The sequence below is a fragment of the Strix aluco genome, chromosome 4, assembly GCF_031877795.1.
Source record: "Strix aluco isolate bStrAlu1 chromosome 4, bStrAlu1.hap1, whole genome shotgun sequence".
Lineage (NCBI taxonomy): Eukaryota > Metazoa > Chordata > Aves > Strigiformes > Strigidae > Strix > Strix aluco.
Window position 1 is genome coordinate 17,137,394 of NC_133934.1, and position 19,929 is coordinate 17,157,322.

General features: G+C 38.3%; 1 protein-coding gene across 9 annotated transcripts in view; it reads right to left on the reverse strand.

Annotated features, from left to right (window-relative positions):
* PROM1 (prominin 1) overlaps positions 1 to 19,929 on the reverse strand; it is a 65,404-nt gene that overhangs the window by 20,994 nt on the left and 24,481 nt on the right. For 5 of the 9 annotated variants that reach the window (XM_074822175.1, XM_074822177.1, XM_074822172.1 and 2 more), the window contains exons 4-12: positions 17,888 to 17,914; positions 16,146 to 16,351; positions 8,832 to 8,952; positions 6,058 to 6,121; positions 3,665 to 3,754; positions 2,973 to 2,996; positions 2,121 to 2,338; positions 1,644 to 1,718; positions 388 to 451 (exon numbers count right to left, since the gene is read on the reverse strand). In XM_074822175.1, coding sequence (XP_074678276.1) covers positions 388 to 451; positions 1,644 to 1,718; positions 2,121 to 2,338; positions 2,973 to 2,996; positions 3,665 to 3,754; positions 6,058 to 6,121; positions 8,832 to 8,952; positions 16,146 to 16,351; positions 17,888 to 17,914 — 889 coding nt within the window. The remainder of the gene's footprint in view (positions 1 to 387; positions 452 to 1,643; positions 1,719 to 2,120; positions 2,339 to 2,972; positions 2,997 to 3,664; positions 3,755 to 6,057; positions 6,122 to 8,831; positions 8,953 to 16,145; positions 16,352 to 17,887; positions 17,915 to 19,929) is intronic. The other 4 variants (XM_074822182.1, XM_074822176.1, XM_074822181.1 and 1 more) reach the window with 1 other exon arrangement.

Genomic DNA, 19,929 nt, shown 5'->3' on the forward strand with positions numbered 1-19,929 from the left:
GGCAGGTTCGGGTTTTTTAACAAACTCCTAAATACATCATAGACACATCGGTCAAGGAAAATTAGCTTTTCAACCAAATAAAGATAAAGCTTCAGTGTGCAGTTGGGATCCCAAGATTTCTCATTATTTGAGCAGTATAAAACTTCATAAAATACCATATGGTCTACTCTTAGATTGAATTTGGGGTTCTCATTAAGACGCAGTTACTTTCTATGTTTTTTTGGTGGCACCAAATTAAAAAAAAAAATATTATTTGTATTTCCATTTTCAATGATCTTTAGCCCAGGAAATACATTATCAATAAAAGAAAACAAACAAAAAAAATCAGTAAGTGATGTAAAAACATCAGCATTAAACAATCAAAGTGAAGAGATAGTTTGTCCCCACCTGATAAAATGTTCCTGGTTTGATTCACCACTAAGTCTGGAGTATCATTAAATGCTGCATAACCCTAAGAATAAAAGTTGGAAAATTTATGAGTTTCTCATTGCCAAATTACTTGCAATTTTCTTTCTTTTACACAGGTAGTAAAGGCATACACATGCTAAAATGTACATACTATGAAAAATATGTTTTTATCACTGTATGTTAGAAAATGTCCAAGCAAAATAGGAACTCAAGTATATCTCAGATTCAGTTTGCTCTCCAGGATATTCTTTGAAAAAAATCATTTGAATTTAAATTTACATGTATCGGTCACAGACATCAGAAACTTTATAGTACTGTTGCCTGTCAGATGTACCTCATATAAAACTGAGAGTGCACATATGAAGCCTCACGAAGTGAAAGGAGTTCCTGTGTACCAGTCAAACACCTCCTCTTTGCAAGTCTATGCCTTCTTAACATGAAATGCATGTTACACAATGAAATCCAACTGCCTCTAAAGACACTGCAATGCTTTCTTCAGTGAGAAAGGGAAAGAACGGGTCTAAACCACAGGGACCAAGCTCAGTAGCTCATCTGGACAGAAAGGAGAAGCCACTGCAGTGGATGCTTGAAGTCTTACTCCCTGCAGGCCTGATCATTTTAGAAGCAGGCAGGGGCCTAAGCCCCCTAACACACAGCCTTTGGTTTCAGAAAGTGCCTTCTATTCCTAGCAAACATTTTCAGACTGCTAGATTTTCAAACTACTCAAACTAAGCCTTTTTTTTCCTAGGTGAAAATCACTGTGTTTTGTAGATAGTCTTGCAGAAATACTAATAGTAATGACATTGGGTCCACTGCACCAGATTTAATATCAAATACGCACACACAGATTTTGAAAGACATATTTCAAAAAAGCTGGAAGACAATACAACTAATTAGGAGAGTGTGGATTTTTGTTTCTTTAGTTTGACCAAAAAATACAGAGCGTGCTGGCATATCCATGTTTCTACCTTTGTTTTTTAAGGACTGTTCTTTCAAGCAGACAATTAGCAATACATTTTTGATCTGTAGTACCCTGGGGATATAAAGCACTATATTCACACTATCAAATATTAAATCTTGGCCAAACAATGGGATAATAATAGAGAGATATCCACCATGAGGCAGGATGGGGTGGGGACAAGAGAATTCTGTTTGAGAAAGCCAAGGGAAAACAAGGGATCTGCAAGTATTCCAGTTTATTGATTAACAGTTTACAAGTCTGTCAAGAAACATACCTTTTGAACCAGACTAGAAAGGTCTATTTTAAGGACGTCATTGACCTTCGCAAGCTGTGCGCTCACTCCTGGCAACTAGGAAGCAAAAAGCATTCTTTAGTCACATCAAAGTAACAGTCTTGCTAATTTACTAAATATTTAAAAGGTAAAGAAACTAGAAAGACAATTTGTAGTAGAATCTTTCTAGCACACTCCTGAAACCTTTGCTGTACAAAACCAAAGCTTAACCTCAGCATTTTTGGGAGGGCAGATTATTTCACTGCCCAGAGCAGCACTTTAACATAGCTGCTTGACACACATTTTATCCTCTTTCACACAGAAGATTAAAACAGTGACTGGAATTACCCAGAAACACAGAATAAGGGAAGGTCCCTTATCTCACAAGTCACAGCACACACCAAGCCATTAAGTTGCAGAGATACCACTGGGCTCATTCAAGGCAATCACACTGTAAGAATCTGAAAAATATTCTCTTACCCCACTAAAATTGGCATTGATGTTCAGCAGATTTAAAGAATTCCTGATGATATTGCAAGTTGAAGCAGCCTGAGCTGCAGAGCATGCAGAATCACCGAGGGTGTTGTTTAGATGCATTTTAACATCTGTCAAGTTTGCATGAAGCCTCTCTGTTCCCTCCTGCAAAACCTCTACAGAGACACTCACATTTTCCAGTGCTTCCTTTGTTTCTCTGATGGCTGCAAGGATGTGAAGTTTAAAAAAAAAAAAAAACTAGTTAGAAACCAGTCTATAGATACAGATATGAAGAGAAAGTGCACCTGTGTAAATGCTATGATATTTCTAACAATACTGATTTAAATAACCCTGCCTCCCTCCCGGGAAAAAAACCTCTAGCACAGAATACATATTTATTGTGCACAAAAATACATCACTTATGTTTTCCTACAAACAAATGTAGTCAGGCTACTTTTATTGAGATTCTATCCACTTCCCAGAAAACTCTTTTCTACCCTTTCCCTACCTCTTCTTATTCAGTGGTTTCAGTAAAGAACTTTAACACTTGGTCATTAGAAATTAAAAGGAAGGCCATATCCACAAAATAGTATTTTCAGTATTTTGTTTATAATCCAACTCACAAATTATGTAGCTACAAGATGAAAGGGAAAGAGATCACCTTGTATCAGCCAAGCATTAATGAGTGTTCAACACTATCTGGCTTTCAGTTTCATCCCAATCACACCAAACAAACAAAACCCAACCACTGAACAGGTGTTTAGTAAGACAAAAAAACCACACGGATACAACTAAAGATACACAAGTTACAAAAATAAAGTGCACTTCACACAACACGAGGCTCTATCATGATTTTACCTTTGATAGCCCTTTCCACTTTGACTTCAAGACAAATAAGAGAAATAAAGCAAAAAAGGAGAATGACGAGTGAATGAGAAAGAATTCAGGGGTAAAAAAAAGCAAAGTGACTCAAGTTCACAGATGCTTTTCCCTTTGCTCTACAAGCTGTACTTGATTCTGGAAAAAAAGCCTTAAATAGAAAAAATAATAAAGGAGTATCTTCTTTAAAGGGAGACAACTAAGCATAAGCAATGCTAAACTCAAAGACACCATGAAGAAATGATGGCTAGCATTCTGATAAGAAGCTCGGCAGCGTACAGGAATGAGGCCAATGTATGTTCATTCCTTGACCTGTCAAAGACTAACCTGTAAAGACCTATGGACAGCTTTTAAAGCGCAATTTTCCTAGTCTCCCTTATATTCAGTGAAAAGGGACAACAAGCTGGAGCACGGAATTCAGACTTCATCTCTCTTCAATGACTGCTGAAACTAGGTATCAACAGCACATAAATCTTGATTCAGTTTTTAAATACATTTAAGCGCCTTAAAATATACAAAACCCTCAGTTTAAAAGAAACATCAAGGCCTGTAGAGAAATGGTAAGTTGAATCATGGTACTGCATAAAACCATCCCATACTGTGCACTACAAAGATGATACCTGTCTTACCATGATAACAGAACATTAACACAACAATGTGTACATCTTTACCTCCTGCCATTGTCAGAGCTGCATCAAGTGCCGGATGTACTTCTTTTCCCAACTGTTCTTGAACTCTACTTCCAAGCAAAGGTCCAACATCTGTATTATGGAGCGATAAAAAAAGCCATTACACACTAGTTCAATTTAATCTACCTCTTAGCATAGATGCTGTCAGACTTTTACTTAACAAAGTATACATATTATTAAAACTTCTCAAAGGTCTGACAGTCAGAACTTAGTGACAGAAGATAATGCAGGAACATAGTTCTCCTACAAGCCTATAAGTGAAAGCAGTAAATCAAAATACAGCAGAGAATATTCACTAGCACTTGACCATATAGGTTAATATTTCAACAAACTCCAAAATACGCATTTCATTGCATCTACCATTTTTGGAAATGGGTTTTTTTCCACAATCAATCTTAAGAGGTCCAACATCTGGACAGGAATTTTGTGGCATACTCTTTCACTACACACACTGTTTTCGTAGTGCAAGAGAAACTAGAAAAGGGATTCTTTTCCCCTCTCCTGTTCCTCATGTATCCAGGAATGTCAAGGTCACCCACAACCCAGACCTGCCAGCCATCTCCGCTGAAATCCCTTAAGCGTGTTAAGCACGTGTCTCCAGTCCCTGCCCACTCACACAGTGCATTCAGCACTGATACTCACAGCTCTGGCTTCATGCTTACCCATAGCTATCCTCACCTCCAAACCCTCCCATCTCACTGCCCACAAACAGAAATGACACTTAGTTCAGCAAGAAGACAAACACCAAGCAGAGTTTGGTGAAACATCTTAATGTAACATATCCTTTAGGTAGTCGCTGGGTCCCCTCCATTTTCAGATCATGGTAAACAGCTTTTTGAGGTCTTTGCTCCTAATGAGATGGGAATACTGCATGGTACAGAAGCATCCATTACTGTCAGCACTGTCATGTCTGGCTTGAGATAAGAATTTTTATCAAGCAGAAAACACTTTTCAGTATTTCCTTAGGGTGGGCACACTGAACTCAACTACACTTCTCTTGAGGTTTATGATACTGATGATTCCCTTAGAATGAAATCCTTTTGTTCCCAGGTGTCACACATTTAACTCTGGTACTTGAAGAAAAATAAAAGCTATCTTTATTTATTAATGAGCACTCTCATCACAGATCCAGCTAGGTTCCTGTTAACTAACGTATTAAATTGGCATTGAGAACAAATATTTAATTGGAAATTTTGGGTTGGAGTGCCTAGGAAGCTACAAGGTAGTACTTGAAATGTAGATGTAAATTTATTATTATTATTATTATTATTATTATAGACTTAAAGATGACACACATTTTTTTAGACCAGAATGTTCCTGCCTAGAATTAAGTAAGAAGACTACTTAACTACTACTGCTACTTTTGCAATCACATTCAACGTGTGTTAGTAGCCTCATATAGACAAGACACATTGACCTCAGGGTATGCCCAGCTGGCTGCCTTGAAAACTACCTTTAAAATATGTTTTAAACCTAGACAGAAGCATAGATTCTGAGCATGGTAAGTCAATTTATAATAAGTGGCACGCTGCATAGTTTGATCTCAGCAACAATCCTGTTTAAAATCAGTTTTGGTATTTCTGTATTTCACTTCAGTCTGAAATGCAGACCTGTACACATTTATTAACACCTGCTAACAACACATCTTGAATTCTAATCTGCACTGAATATGGCTGGCCCTTTCTATTATCAGTTTTGGAAACTGATGCTTAAATTACAAAAAAAAAAAAATCAGTGGTTTGGTTGTTTCTGTTTAGAGAGCTTGAAAAGGTGATGCCTCATTGTAACTGTGCTGAAGGGGAAAGCACAGCAGTTGTATTTCAAGTTTTATCTCCTGCTCTTCAACTGCTCATTCTGAAATGGCAAATAGGTTAAGCAGCTTTATAAAGAAGATAAGCTTATACCTCAACTCTAGATGAGTAGAAGACAAAGGTATAACAACAAAAATAAACAAATACAGAGATCTCTCACTCGTTGGAACCATCAAAACAGCTAGTAGCTCTGTTCCTTGACATCTGGCTCCATAGGTAAAAACTGAGGAACAATATTCTAAAAAGATCATTACGTACTACTAGTTACTGAAGTATAAAAAAGAAAATAAAATATTAGCCTGACTTATTGTATAAGCAATTTAATAAAAGACTTCTTTCAGGAAACAATATGCATAATACCAGCTCTAACACATTTTACATGAAATGAATTTTGGGTTTTAGTCTCATTTACCACTGAGAACAGCACTTCTGCTTGAAAACCACATTCTCATAAATAAAATTTCACTTTGCATTATGAGCTATTTACATCATGTCATTGAAGTCTTTAAATACACATTGCTACCCCTCCCACGCCCCCCCCCCCCCTTAAATCAAAGTACTTACTATTTAGTTCAGAGAGTGCTTTATCCTTAGTTGTGTTGTACTGGCTCACCAAGTAGTCAATTTGCTGAAAAGAAGATGGTAAAAAAACCTATTAAAATAATTGGAAAAAAGTAATGTTTTCAAATAATGAGTCAAACTGCCACTTTGAAACAATCAAAATATGTGCAAACCCCCAAAATCCTGGCTCTCTACTGCTTTCAGTTAACTAAGTATTTTAAAACCTTGCTTGGCAGAACTACACATAGCAAAAGATGTGTTTAACTGGCAAATCTACTTAATTGGAACATCTCTGAGGTAAACGATTCAGCTAAAAAGTGTTAAGTAGCAGGAACTGTGGCCTTATGAAGGCTTCAAGTGAGTCAGGTCAATAAGGTTTTGCATGTCTTCATCTCTGTTATTTGATTTTCTAGCAGCATTAATTCCTACTTCACAGAGAGAGGCATGTGGCAAGTTGATGGGGTGGTAATTTTGAAGCAATCACCGACCAGCCTGGCTTGTATCTGGGGAGCCTCTCAGAGCTTCTCTTGCGGAAAGGAGCTGGCTTCTCTGTCTTAATGCAAATGGTTTTCCTTACCCACAGCTGGATTTGGCCCAGAGCTCTACCAAGAAACCGTAACAATATAAAACAGCAACTTAGTTATCACCAGATTATGGGTTTGGACAAAAGGCTAACAAAGAACCATCCCAAGTGGAAATCTTACTATACTAATTTTGAAAAGACATTAAATAACTTTCATCGATTTCTGCATGTTTAAAATAATGCATTACAAATTCTACCACAATTGAGCTAATGTAAAAGTTAACACACTTGACAAACGGGTTTCAATGGGTGACTCAAATGTGTACCAAAGTTTATCTGGCCTGCAATCTCAAACTTCTTGTGGAGTGAAGGAAAAAAAAAAGACAAAAAGCCACACTCAAACCAACCTATTGATCACACAGTAGTGGATGTAATTAAATGGCAAAGTATGATACAGACCTCCTGTTTCTAAAGAAGGGGAAAAAAAAAGATAATTTCTTACTAAGAAGGCTGTAGGTATATTTTTGTTTATTTGTTTGCTTTGTCTTCCCAGGCTAACCTAAGGACTAAAATTTTGCAGGGCTGCAGGTTTTGCACTGTCTCCAGCAATGTCACAGACAAAAGGCGATTCTGTATAACTAATAGTGTTATCACTCTATACTCATAGTCCGCAAATCTTCTATGACATGAACTCTTAACATGTGACTTCTTTTTACAAATCCTCTTATATGCTGTACACCTCATCCTGGTAAGTCAAGGACATCAGTTAGGATTTCAAAGCTTTATAGCCAATTAGTTGGATTCTGCAACTTTTTCAAGAAGCTGAAGTCTATCCTCAATAAATTCCTACAAATGTGTGTATACATGTTACTCCCGTATCTTGTCTGACAAAGTGACTTAGAAGATATACCTGTGACTGCATCACTGTCATCACGTCTAAAAAAGAAAAATTAATAATCCTGCATAGAAACTAAAAACCTACTACCTAAGTGAGATTTTGAGGAATCCCTGGCACAAGTGTTCGAGTCCTGACACTTTTAAATTCAATAATTCAGGTGTTTTTATTAACTTTTTAGCAGTGTCTATTTTTTTTTTCTGTTAAGATAGTTACTTTTATGTAACAGATTTTCTACTCCAACATTTCCTATTGCTGGCATTCAGCGTGCTGTGGAGTCTAGTGGTTTCATTACATCTTTCTGTGCCTTGAGTCAGCTCCAGACTTGATGAAAGGCACTCTGTTTCAAGAGAGAGGTTTGTTGGCATGACCTCCACTTCCTGCCATATACCTCCATCACTAGACTGTCACAACACTATGAGCAAATTAATAATTGTATACAGAACAACTCCAGATATGCAAACATTTAATGGCATCCCCAGATGTCTCCTGTTCTCATACAGTCCTGTCAGCAGAAAAACAGCCCAGAGTTACTGTGACTGGGATGCTACCACACTTGTGGATCCCACATAGTTGTGTGAATTCCACCTATATCTAATTTATCAGTTACATGGAAGTAAAACAGATTAATTTAATTAAAATTAATGAAAGCCAAGGTCATAGGACTACTGGACTTTCTTCCTCTAATCCATGAGAAGAACTGAAATTTGTCCATGGGAAAGTTCACATGTCTTCCTTACTAGCATTTTTTTTTTCTTTCAATGCAAAAAAGATATGCAGAGGACTGCTTTTGGGACTCTAAGGAAAGTTTGAAAGTAGAAAGGAGAGAATCTTTCCTGTTCAGTACGGCACAGTATTACATTGGTTTTAAGAAAAAACAGTCAAAAATACTTCTTGAAAAGAAGTTACTGTAGCTCAGTCCCAGAGCACATACAAGTAAGTCCAAAATACAAGGAAACAAAAGAGAGCAACAAGGAATCCAAGTTTTCGTGTAATTTTTTTTTTGTATGTATTCCTTTCAAAAATATATTTTTCCAAATGATTCACCTTCTGCTAGCGATCTACACGAGTTCAGTAGGAGGAAAAAGGACCTATAAGAATCATCACAGCATACTCCAGGAGCACAACTCAAAAGTTGCTCAAAGAATGCTGATCCATCAGGATAACTCCCAAACATTTACTGCTGTGTGAAAATGTCTTACCTTGTATCATTAGTTCTACTTTGTGAGACTGACACACAAAGAATAAACAAAAATATTGCAGGTGTGATTTATACAAAATAGAAACAATTATTTTCTGCAATACTTCTTACACCTCCTCCCTCCCACCCCCATTCCCCATAAAGAAAAAATTCTTTACCGCTGGTGTGTCGTTAAGGAAAATTTTCAGATCTTTAAAATTACTGTTAACCAGTTTCTTTGCTCCTCGGACTTGGTTAGTTAAATGCTGGTTGGCAGCATATGCACAGAGCACTCCAACACTACAAAAAATACAGATAATAGATATTTATTTATTACTGTAAATGCCCATTTTGACATAAAACAGAACCAAAAAGTTACAGGGAAAAAAAAAAGTTTACATTATCCAAATAAAGGTCTTCATAAATTTACATTCTCTTTTTCTTACTACAAGTTCTCACATGCACCATGAGGCAGAGTACAGGAGTTAGCCATAAGGACCGATATTGTACTGCTAATTCAAAAGAAGAAAGGAAAAAGCAATGTTAACCCAAAGTCTTCAGAAGTTATTAACGTACAGCTACTTATCCATTTGCATTGATACTGTCAGAAAATGTGTAACAGGTAACCCTAGGTAAACTGTACAGAGACTTAGAAATTTTAGGCTCTTTTACAAGTATTATTAATGTTGACACAGCTACAAGTAAATGCTCATAAATTAGCTGTGAAAAATAATCTTTTACATTTGAAAACTTCAACATTTACTCATATGGCCCAATTTACTTACATAACTGCATAGATATTTTAAAAGCATACAAGTAGTCCCTCTTAACACTAATATATATGTACTTCCTGATACTAAAACAAAAGGTGGCAAGTGAGCTAGACTTCCAGTCAGCACTGCTGCTGATTATTTTCCATCTGATCATTCCCCACTGTAAAATTCTAATTACAGCATGGCAGATCTGCACAAACAGTAAGTAAAAAGGCAATTAAAAGTCCCATGAGAGGCTTCAAAAGCTCTCTTAGCATACATGATCCTTAGTTTTTTTGTTTAGTTTAGGTGTAAACCAGACTTAAACAGAAGGATGACTTTTTGTTTTTAAACATCTCACATTCACAACAGCTAACCTTTCAGACAAGCACCAGAATAATCAAGAGTAGCCACCAGAGAAGTAATAGCCTCAAAAGCAGGCTGACTACAAACCCACTTGATGGATTGAGCACTAACTTTCCATAGATTTAACTGGTAGACAGCACAGATCCTCTCAACACATGCACAACACCTCTCCAAAGGACAAAAGATTGTCTAGAGGATGCAGACAGGTGCATTACAGGCAATTCCTGCATGGCACACTTGCTCAAGTCTCTTACTTTGCATTGCAGTACAACAGCTCAGTACTAGAGGCAGTACCCTGAAAGGCCTGATGGACAGGAGAAGGGAGTCACTAACACCAATGGTATTGTACTCCTCCCAGACTGTCAAACCTCCTGAGCTGGGGTGTCAAGAAGACCTAAATACTAATATTTTCAAATAAGATTTAGAGAAAACCCATACCAGGGTCCCTATGGGGCAAAATGTATATGGTAAGTATAATTCTTGCTCCAAATAATGTGTGCTCAAAGGAAGCCATAATACAGCCACATAAATGAGAAATGAGATGGTGGAGAGCAAATGGATACCTAAAATAACATGATTTGTATATCCAGGCAAGACAGGAGCAAACACCCTGATGACGCTTGTCTCCTCTTATCAGCAATCCAAAACCAAATCTTCATCTTTATTTTGCTTTTCTACACAGTGTAAAGGCTTGTTCCTCCAGTAACACTGGTCTCAATTACAAGAATTTTTACTGCTCTGACAAGTACTCTCAGTAGGAAAATTCTGATTTCGGAGCATGATACAGGGAGAGATTGCAAGACTAGACCAGCACCTGTAGCATATATTAGGATCACTTCACTAATATTTTTCTAAATATCCAAAAATACTCAGAACAGGATGACAGAGTTCAACATAAAGAAGTTGCTTCTCTACCCGAAATTTCACAGCTATGTCTCTGAAACTGACTATTAACTACCTTCCCAGAAGTCACTAACTAACAAAGGGACACCAACATTTATGTTTCTACTTATTTAACTAACAGCAAATGGCATAGTTTTATTTCCATTATGACCAACACTCGGACCGGCCATTATCATCAGCTACCACCCATGGCATGAGAATTCAGAACACATAAAATGCCAAGAAACTGAGTAACTTTCAACATAAGCAGAAGTAAGTGGTTTCATTTTGAACACATGCAATGTATTATTTCTTTTCACTTTATAGTGATGGCAATTGTTTTTAAAACTTTCTTTTTTAAATCAGAAGACAAACTATCTCAAGCTATCAGGAAAAGTAAACATTTGTATGTCACTCTGAGGTTCGGAGTTTATAACAACATCCTTGTTCTTTGGACAGCCAGCGTTCTTATGTCCTTTCAATGTTAGGCTCACAAAACAGAAAGGTCAGTTGGAAGCTAACAAAGCAGTACTTTGTAAGACCTGACCACGATCATTTTTCTTCAGTCTCCTAAATGGAAGGAGCAGGAGGAAACAAGATAGCAGGGATGGTTTAAGCAGACAAGGCACTCAGAACAACTGCAGCTACATTCTAAACGTAACTAAACAAACACACAACAGGAGAGAGGAAAAATCTATTTATTATGTAACTGAGCCTTGAGGCACATTCAATAAGCAACTATGAGAAGAAAGTTATAAAGCAGGACATGCCTTTTCTGTAACAGATTAGAGAACTGTTTAAACAGTCTCTTTAGGAGTCAGATATTCCACACTTAATTTCTTGTCAGGTTTCACAGACCAATATAGATGTTACCAATCCAGTTGCAGGGGGTGACTCAAGCTTTTCCTTTAGCTGTGCTTGCAAAAAATTTCCAAGTCACAGAATGGAAATCCTGAACCAATTTACATATTGGAAGAATGTCACCTTCCTCACTACTAATGAATTTAAAAAATAATGGGCTAGAGATTTCTGTACCAACTTTTTCACCAATTCTTTCTGATAGTGTCGATTCCAAGGTCCTGAACAACATACATCACCAATCTTACAAAGCCAAGAGGACTTCTATGAAGCCTGCATGAGGTACTTGCCAAGATACCAAGGATCATTCCCTTTCTTCAGACTTGGCTTTCCCTAGCTTCATACATAGTAATAGCCACAGCTTCAAGAAAGAACTTATATCAAATGTCCCTTCCTTGCTTTTACAATGTAGAGGAATTAATGAAAATACATTTCTTTCCCTGAGAAACCATGTGTTTGCCTAAGCTTGCAGACGACTAGGAAATAAGATGTAATAGCAGGTCTCTGTCCCTAAACTCTCAGTTAACCTCTGAAGAAAAGCACATAATTGTTTTAATGATAAATGTGGAATATCAAACCTACTCATCTATCTATGTGACAGATTATTTCTACATTCTGTGCTCTTCAGCAATAGAATCCTACTTTGTAGGACAACACTCATGTATAAAAACAGTAAGTTACCAAAACCACTGCATGTATTTTTGACTCAGTCTACCAAAAGAAGTATTTCAAACACAAAGCGCATATACTGGAAAGTGACACACTGAAGGCCTATTTAAGATAAACAACTGTGTACGTAATCACAAGTCTTCTGTCTTGTTTCTTATACCTCTCCTTGAGGAAAGTATACTTCCCACATATGCCCCACCTTCAGAGGGCAGATTTAAGTAGAATATCTTTTTCTTTAAATAAAAAAAAAAATCTGTCATCTTTGTATTTCCCTTACACATCATTCCAGTAAACTTAGTATTAAAACCTCATCCTAATTAGCAAAGCTCTATGTCAGTGGAAAAGTGAGAAGAAATCATGTTCCTCATGACTAAAATCTGCTAGCTGAAATCTTCTAAAATCTACATTAACAGAATATATATGTCAGTGTGAACTTGCACCCTGTCACATAAAAAAGCCATCCCCATGTTACTAGTTTTCAACAGCTGTTGTCTATATACACAACCTATTGCAAGCTCTGGATTCAGAGTCTTTCCCCTACTAATACTCTCTACTATGCATTTGACCTGTACTTCCCAGCAAAGGAAAGACAGTTTGGACCTGCCTTTCCATACCAAGGACTGAAAAAATAAAAAGTTTAATTAAAAAAAAAAAAAAACGACTTATGCTTCCTGCTCTTCAAAGTTCTGATTCTTTGACTGAGAAAACCCCAGAATGGCTGGCACTGCAAGAAGAGGGAGAGGAAGATGCAGAACATACACTTAAGATAGTAATCCTGAAGAAGTCCATTCCCTAGAAATCCTTGCCGTTCCCTTCAGCAGCTGTCTATATGTATGTTCCACTGGAAGGTCTTTAAAGCAAAGCTCCACTGGCAGAGGTGTGGGTTCAGGGTACTCTGATGGATGCCTACCTTGCTAAGTGCACCTTCTACAGAGAAACTTGGATAGACTGGATTGGTGGGCCAACGTTAACGGGATCAGCTTCAACAAGGCCAAGTGACAGGTCCTGCACTTGGGCCACAACAACCCCATGCATTGTTACAAGCTTGGGGAGGTGTGGCTGGAGAGCTGTCTGGAAGAAAAGGATCTGGGGGCTCTAACTGATAAGCAGCTGAACATGAGCCAGCAGTGTGCCTGGGTGGCTAAGAAAGCCAACAGCGTTCTGGCTCTTATTAGAAATAGTGTGACCAGCAGAAGTAGGGAGGTGATAGTCCCCCTGTACTCTGCACTGGTGAGGCCACACCTGGAGTATTGTGTCCCGTTTTGGGCACCTCAATACAAGAGAGATATCGAGGTGCTGGAGCGAGTGCAGAGGAGGGCAACGAAGCTGGTGAAGGGCCTGGAGAATAAATCTTACGAGGAGCGACTGAAGGAGCTGGGACTGTTCAGTTTGAGGAAGAGAAGGCTGAGGGCAGACCTCATCACTCCTTACACCTACCTGAAAGGACATTGTAGAGAGGTTGGTGCTGGTCTCTTCTCACAGGTGATTAGTGACAGAACAAGAGGAAACAGCTTTAAACTGCAACAGGGGAGGTTTAGACTGGACATTAGGTAAAAATTTTTCACAGAAAGAGTGGTCAGACAGTGGAATAGGCTGCCCAGGGAGGTGGTGGAGTCACCATCCCTGGATGTGTTTAAGGGTCATTTAGATGAGATGCTGGGGGATATGGTGTAGGGGAGAACTTTGTAGAGTAGGGCTGATGGTTGGACTCGATGATCCCAAGGGTTTTTTCCAACCTGAATGATTCTGTGATTCTGAAGCAGGACAGCAGCTGGTGAAGGAGCCTACGGCATTCAGTCACTTTTCCAGTCAGGGGTTTGGGAGACATACTCCCAAAGGAGGTCCTCAATACTGCATGAACTTTAAACTATACCCTAACAATGAGAGGACCCGCTTTAGTGATTTCACGGCACATTCTGATGTAACGGGGATCATTTAAGTTTTTGTTCTTTTGGCTCTGTCTGTGAGTAGCCATAAGCATTTAACTTGCACAGGACTAAACTCTTTCGATGATTGTCATAGCTTATGTATTCAGCTGTGGCACAGTCCTTGAGAACTGTGATTTTGCAAAGAGCAACTACAGGTGAATCTTCCACCTAAGCTGAAATTGTATGTTAACTTGGGGGAAGAGTAGAGAATAAATCCACAAGGAGACTTAGTCTGAGTAGAGTATAAGAAATGAAGAAACAGTTTAAGCAAATCTCAGGCTTTCTCCATTTTTTTTTTTGTTGGGGCAATGGCTACCAACAAGACTGTCCTTTTGTGTTTCAGCACAGCAGTAAGCAAGCTGACATGGGCTTAAATAGATCCAGGCACAGCATCTTCTCTTCCCTTGTGAAAGAAGATCCAGGAAGGGCAGCAGAATCCTGCTTTGTATGGAGGCGTACTGGAGACCTGAGTGGTCAGTAATATTAGCCCTTTAAAGTCCTATCTTGCCTTGCACAGCACTCACAGCATTAGAGATTTAGCCAGGGAGTCATATGAGATTATCTCCACCTGTGGAAACCTGCAGACAGCTCAGACCAACCCCTCCCTTAGGGTAAGCATCTGATACTCCTGGTGTCTTGTACAAAAGGAAAAATAAAAAGATGAGTTAGAGAGGCAGTTTCCCTAGTCCTGGAAAGCATGTTACTAGGGATCTGCCAGTCATGACCTGGGAAGAAGCACTTATCAATGCCGGGTATGCTTCATACTACAAAAATAGCTGGCAGCAAATGCGCAAGTTAAAGAGACCAACAAGGGGGCAACCTCTTGATTCCTCTGCTGACAGGCAACTTTCCTCAGCCATTATAACCAGAACATAACATCTTGCAAAAGAGCATCCTGCAACACAGTGTAAAGATAGCTGGCAAGCTCTGTAGGCTGCCTTCAGTTTTGGCATGCTGAGAGGTAATTTAATAACTTACTTTCTTTGAGGCACCATTGTACTATGAAGAATTTCTGTTTTGTCATCATGGCAGGGATGCACCTATCACCTACAATACCATTCAGCATTCCAGTCTTCAACTTAAGTGTCATGTTTGTTAGTGATGCCAGGGAGCAAAGAGCATGTTCCCATACCCAATATCAGTGTGGCCTACATTTGAGCACAGGCATGGTCTCAATTTGTCATGACAAACAGTAGTAAAAATAAAAAAATTTTCTAGATTACAGTGAAGTGACAAAGTAAGTCCCACCTGACTGAACACTCACACAGTACAGATCAAGAGACTTGATTTTTTTAAAAAAAAAATATAATCACAAAATAAGGATAGTAGGCAGGTGAAAATCTTAAGAAGTTGAAGGAAAATAAAAAGCCTAAAAGCAAACAATGTATTTTGAAAGCACCTACAGGGAAAAGAAAAGTCTTGATTGTAATCCTTCATCACCCTTTCCACACCCAGCACAGAACAGGAGTATGCTCCTAACACCAATAGTGCAAAAATGTCTCCAAACACCAGGATTTTACAGTGAGTGCATGCATGGTTTAAACAACTCGGTGCCCAAAAGAAAACCCATTATTTTGAACTAATAAGAAAATCTGGAGGACAGCATGTGCTGAAGGAGGCCACACAATTGCTTTTCTCACCACTACTACACTATCGAGAACAAAGCAGTATGTTGTACCTCAAGTTCTCTATGGGATGGTAATTGAACATAGGACACAGTATCTTATGTTCATAAGTTTAACGCAGCATTCTGCAATTGCCATTTTGAGACTGGCAAAAACTTCATTTGCTAAACTCAAGCCTAATTTTTTTTGTTTCACACCTACATTCCTCTGAAGTGAGTACATAATGACCTAGGGATAGCAATGGTAGTAGCATTTTTCTAATGCAGTCACATTTTCTTTAATAAGCAATAATATTACTTAGACTAATAAAATAATTTCTGTACCTGTAGGCCAATACAGTAACATTATTTGTCATATGACACTGCAAAATTAGTGCTATACCAAGCTTCATACGTTGTCTTTGTTACACTTGCCTTATTATTAAAGAAGCAACAAAAAGAAATGTTGCAAAACAGCTCCTCTGACAGTCAGCATTTTTCTTCTGTCTTTGATGCATTTCCCCACCACAGTTGTCACAGCAACGACACATACAGAAGCAAAGTCCCACAAGAGGCAGTAACAAAATAAATAGCAATCCCAAGGCTGCGGTGACTATAAAACCGATTTCATAGTAGATGGCCTGTAATTCAGACAAAAATAGTGGTAATAGCAGATATCACACAGTAACTGCAATCAATATAGAGCAAATAATTAAAAATCAAACTACAGACTAAACCATCTACTAAGTTACCAAGGTTATGGACTTGGTGTATTGTGTCAGTAATTGACAACTTTTCTACAAAAAGATACATAACATTGTAGATACTGATAGTTAATAATTATTTAGCTAGAATATTAGCTAGGTAAACTACAGGAGTGAGTGCTAAGAGAGAAATATGCTCATAAGAAACAAATGTGAATCAATGCAATTGAAACAGGCTAAAAATTAAGACATTTGATTTCCTGGACCCCAAATTTATTGTTTCTCACATCTGTTTCCAAAAAGGCTCCACAAATGTCAGCAAGGCTGACTAGATCAACACTTCATCTGGGAGGAGGGAAGAAGGCTTAGCTTGTTCTCCTTTTTAATCAGTTATGAGTAGAAAGGTTCATATGAACTACCAAGGGAAGTACTTCACTGCATGATGGATTGCAATGGCAAAGTTTCTCCAAACTGCTGAAGTTAAAACTGCTTAGGGACTGGAAAACATGAAGGAGTGGATTTTAAGCTCTCTCAGGTAAAGATATTTATTCTGCTGCCAAACAGCAAAGCAGCAGCAACTGAAAGGATGCTTTCAAAAGCTGGAAGGAGTGAAAGGGAACAATGCAGTACAACGTATCCTAACTAGCTTTTACGCTGGAAGCAGTGCAAGTGCCCCAGGACCAAGAAGCCAGGCAGCCCTGGCACAGCCCCCTCGCAAGGCAGCGTGGCTTCCATGGGACAAGCTGTGAGCTGGCCATGCTGTTTCCCTCTGCTGCGAACACAAAGCCAACACATCCAGAACCAGATTGGGCAGGTGTCTGTGCACAGAGCTAAACAGCACAGTGTGGGCATGTCCCAGTGGTCTTTCTTCCCTGATAAATCTCTTTTCTCCTTTCCTTTCCCAATTTTAGAATGAATTTCACACTAGTACTTTCAGTCCTCTTCTGTTTTACTAATCTGCCAGCACAAGGGCAACTTGGCAGTAAAAGGATGAAACTGAGGTTGTGTATTGTCCTGCAAAGTTAGTTACAATTTCTCACAAGCTATCAATCATGCTCCAGTTCCAGCTTTGCTGATGCCCTCCCTCACAATCCCTAATTACCAACTGATCCAAATACAGCAACCACCACCATTAGCAGAGTTGCAAATTTCTGACCTAATTACCAATTCTAGGATGAAATATTTTTTTTGTATTATTATTATTAACAACTGCTGGTTAAAAGCTGTTAATCCCTTCTGAAAAATACAAACTAGATGCTAGGAAGAACTTGGCCAGATTTTGCAAAAGAATTACCGTTCTCCGGTTACCTGAACACTCTAAGAATTATTTGACAACATAAATTTTAAAATAGGTTAGATAGAAGAACACATTTTAAGTAACATTAAAAATAGTTATGGATGTTTTGATAGAAGTAGTGCTTACAGACACGGTTAGTTTTTTTTCAGAGCTGTACATCTACCATAAGACATTACCTGAAGAGTCAGGACAACATTTTCTGGCTGTGGAAGTCAAAACAAATGGAGAATGTGTGTAATACACAGGCAGCATGCACAAAAAAAAATATCATGTGAATAATGAATAATTAACCATGACTAAAACAATTAACAACACAGAAACAATAACAAAAAGCCACTGAAGTAAAATAATGCATAGAAGCACCATTAAATAATTACAGAAAATTATTTACAATAAAATACATAGCAGGTAATTTCTGGCTTCCTTGGTAAGTGAAAGGAATCTAGTTGTCCAACAAATATTTCCAACTTAAAACAACAACAGATGAGTTATTTCTGCGCTGAGCGTGTTTCATGTAATTCCCAACACATCCTACAGAAGGACAGAGATTGCATTACTATGTGGTTTAGTGATTTCTTCATGAATTCCACCTGTCAGAACTGACCTATGATATTCCTAACTTCTTCAACACTTATTTTATTGGGGCATAAAAGCAGCAGTTTTAGTAGCAGTTTGAGACCATATCACATTACACACAAAATTCACCCTCACTTTTAACTAATTGGGCAGAGGTTTATTTTAAATTATTCAAAAGTAAAAAAGAAAAAGGCATTCAAGAAAGACTGAGAAAGTCTATTTATCAGGTTCTTAACTGATTTCTTAGGTGTAATTTCAGAAAAACACCAAAAACTAAATATTCAATGACAGGAATTTCAGAAGAACCCAATGTCTCTTTTGTTTCCAGAATGGAAATAAAATTTCCTGTATTTTTCCCCTTCATCTTTTTATAACAAGTTCACAGCTATAACGCTTTACCCTTTCTCATAAGCAGAAAAGGGAAGTGGATGAGCTAAAGACAGCAAGACCCCTCAACCCAAAGCCTGATGCATGAGAATCAGAAAATGTTCTTAAATCTTAGGAAAGTTTTTTCAGCACCACACACATCTTTATGAAGCTTCTACCGGACAATATGCTTAAAGTGTTCCAACTCATACTCGGAGCTATACTTTAAACAGGAGGAAAACAAATGCTTATCCTCCTTTAGAAATCTGGTACTAAGTAGGATTTTGAAGGTTTTAAGTAAGCACATCTTCCAACAGAAGTAAAGCAATGGCGGCAGCAGCAGCAAGCTGGCCCCCCTCTGGGCCAGCACAGCAGCTGCGCTCAGCTGCTAGGCTGTCCTGGCAGATTGTTCTTCCTGACAGGGGACGGGGAAACATTAATGGTAAGAGTCCAACTGGGAACACAGGGACATGCAGCACAGAAGTGGGAAGGGCCTCCTGGGTCACTAACACGTTCTACAAATAGGTTTAAAAAAAAAAAAAAAAAGGATACCGAGGAACAACAGTAGAAATTTAACAGGATAAATATCAGAAGCAGATTTCCCGTTCTTGCTACTGAAGGGCTGTTCCCAATGCTTGGTGAACTAGCAAGTCTTCTTACATGGATAGCCCATTTCTGCCCCTTTGCTTCTGTGATAGCACCATCTTTTGCCCAAATAGCAGTTTTTTCTTCCTGGTGTTTCTTCTTCATATTTATTTATATAGAGTATATTTATTTATATATTTATTTATAAAGAGTAACCACCCCCCTTATCAGTTATTTTGCTAAGCTAAGCAAACTCTTCCAGTCTCCTCTGAAGACCTGTGTGTTTCTGAGATCATCCTAATACACATTTTCTGAACCCATCCTACTCCAAGTTCATTCTCCCTGAATTTGAGTGATCAAAACTACAGGCAACATTTCTAACTACTTACCCACACCCTTCACTGACATTCACACTTCCCTATCGCCACTGGGAATTCGTCCAGGGGCACACCCACAGCCATACTGGCCTCTTCACAGCTACCTCTCATTGATGCTTCTGTCTTCTACCAAGACAAGTAAAAAGTCCCTCAGATTTTCCTCTTCCAAATTTGTTTTAAACTTTTGCATTGTATTCAGGTCAAATTTAGGACCTGTAAATGGCCTGTATCTGTTGTACTTCCTAAGCACACCTAATACTGTATTGCCACTCTATAACCACACAGTATTTTAGCAAGTATCTCCACTACGCTGG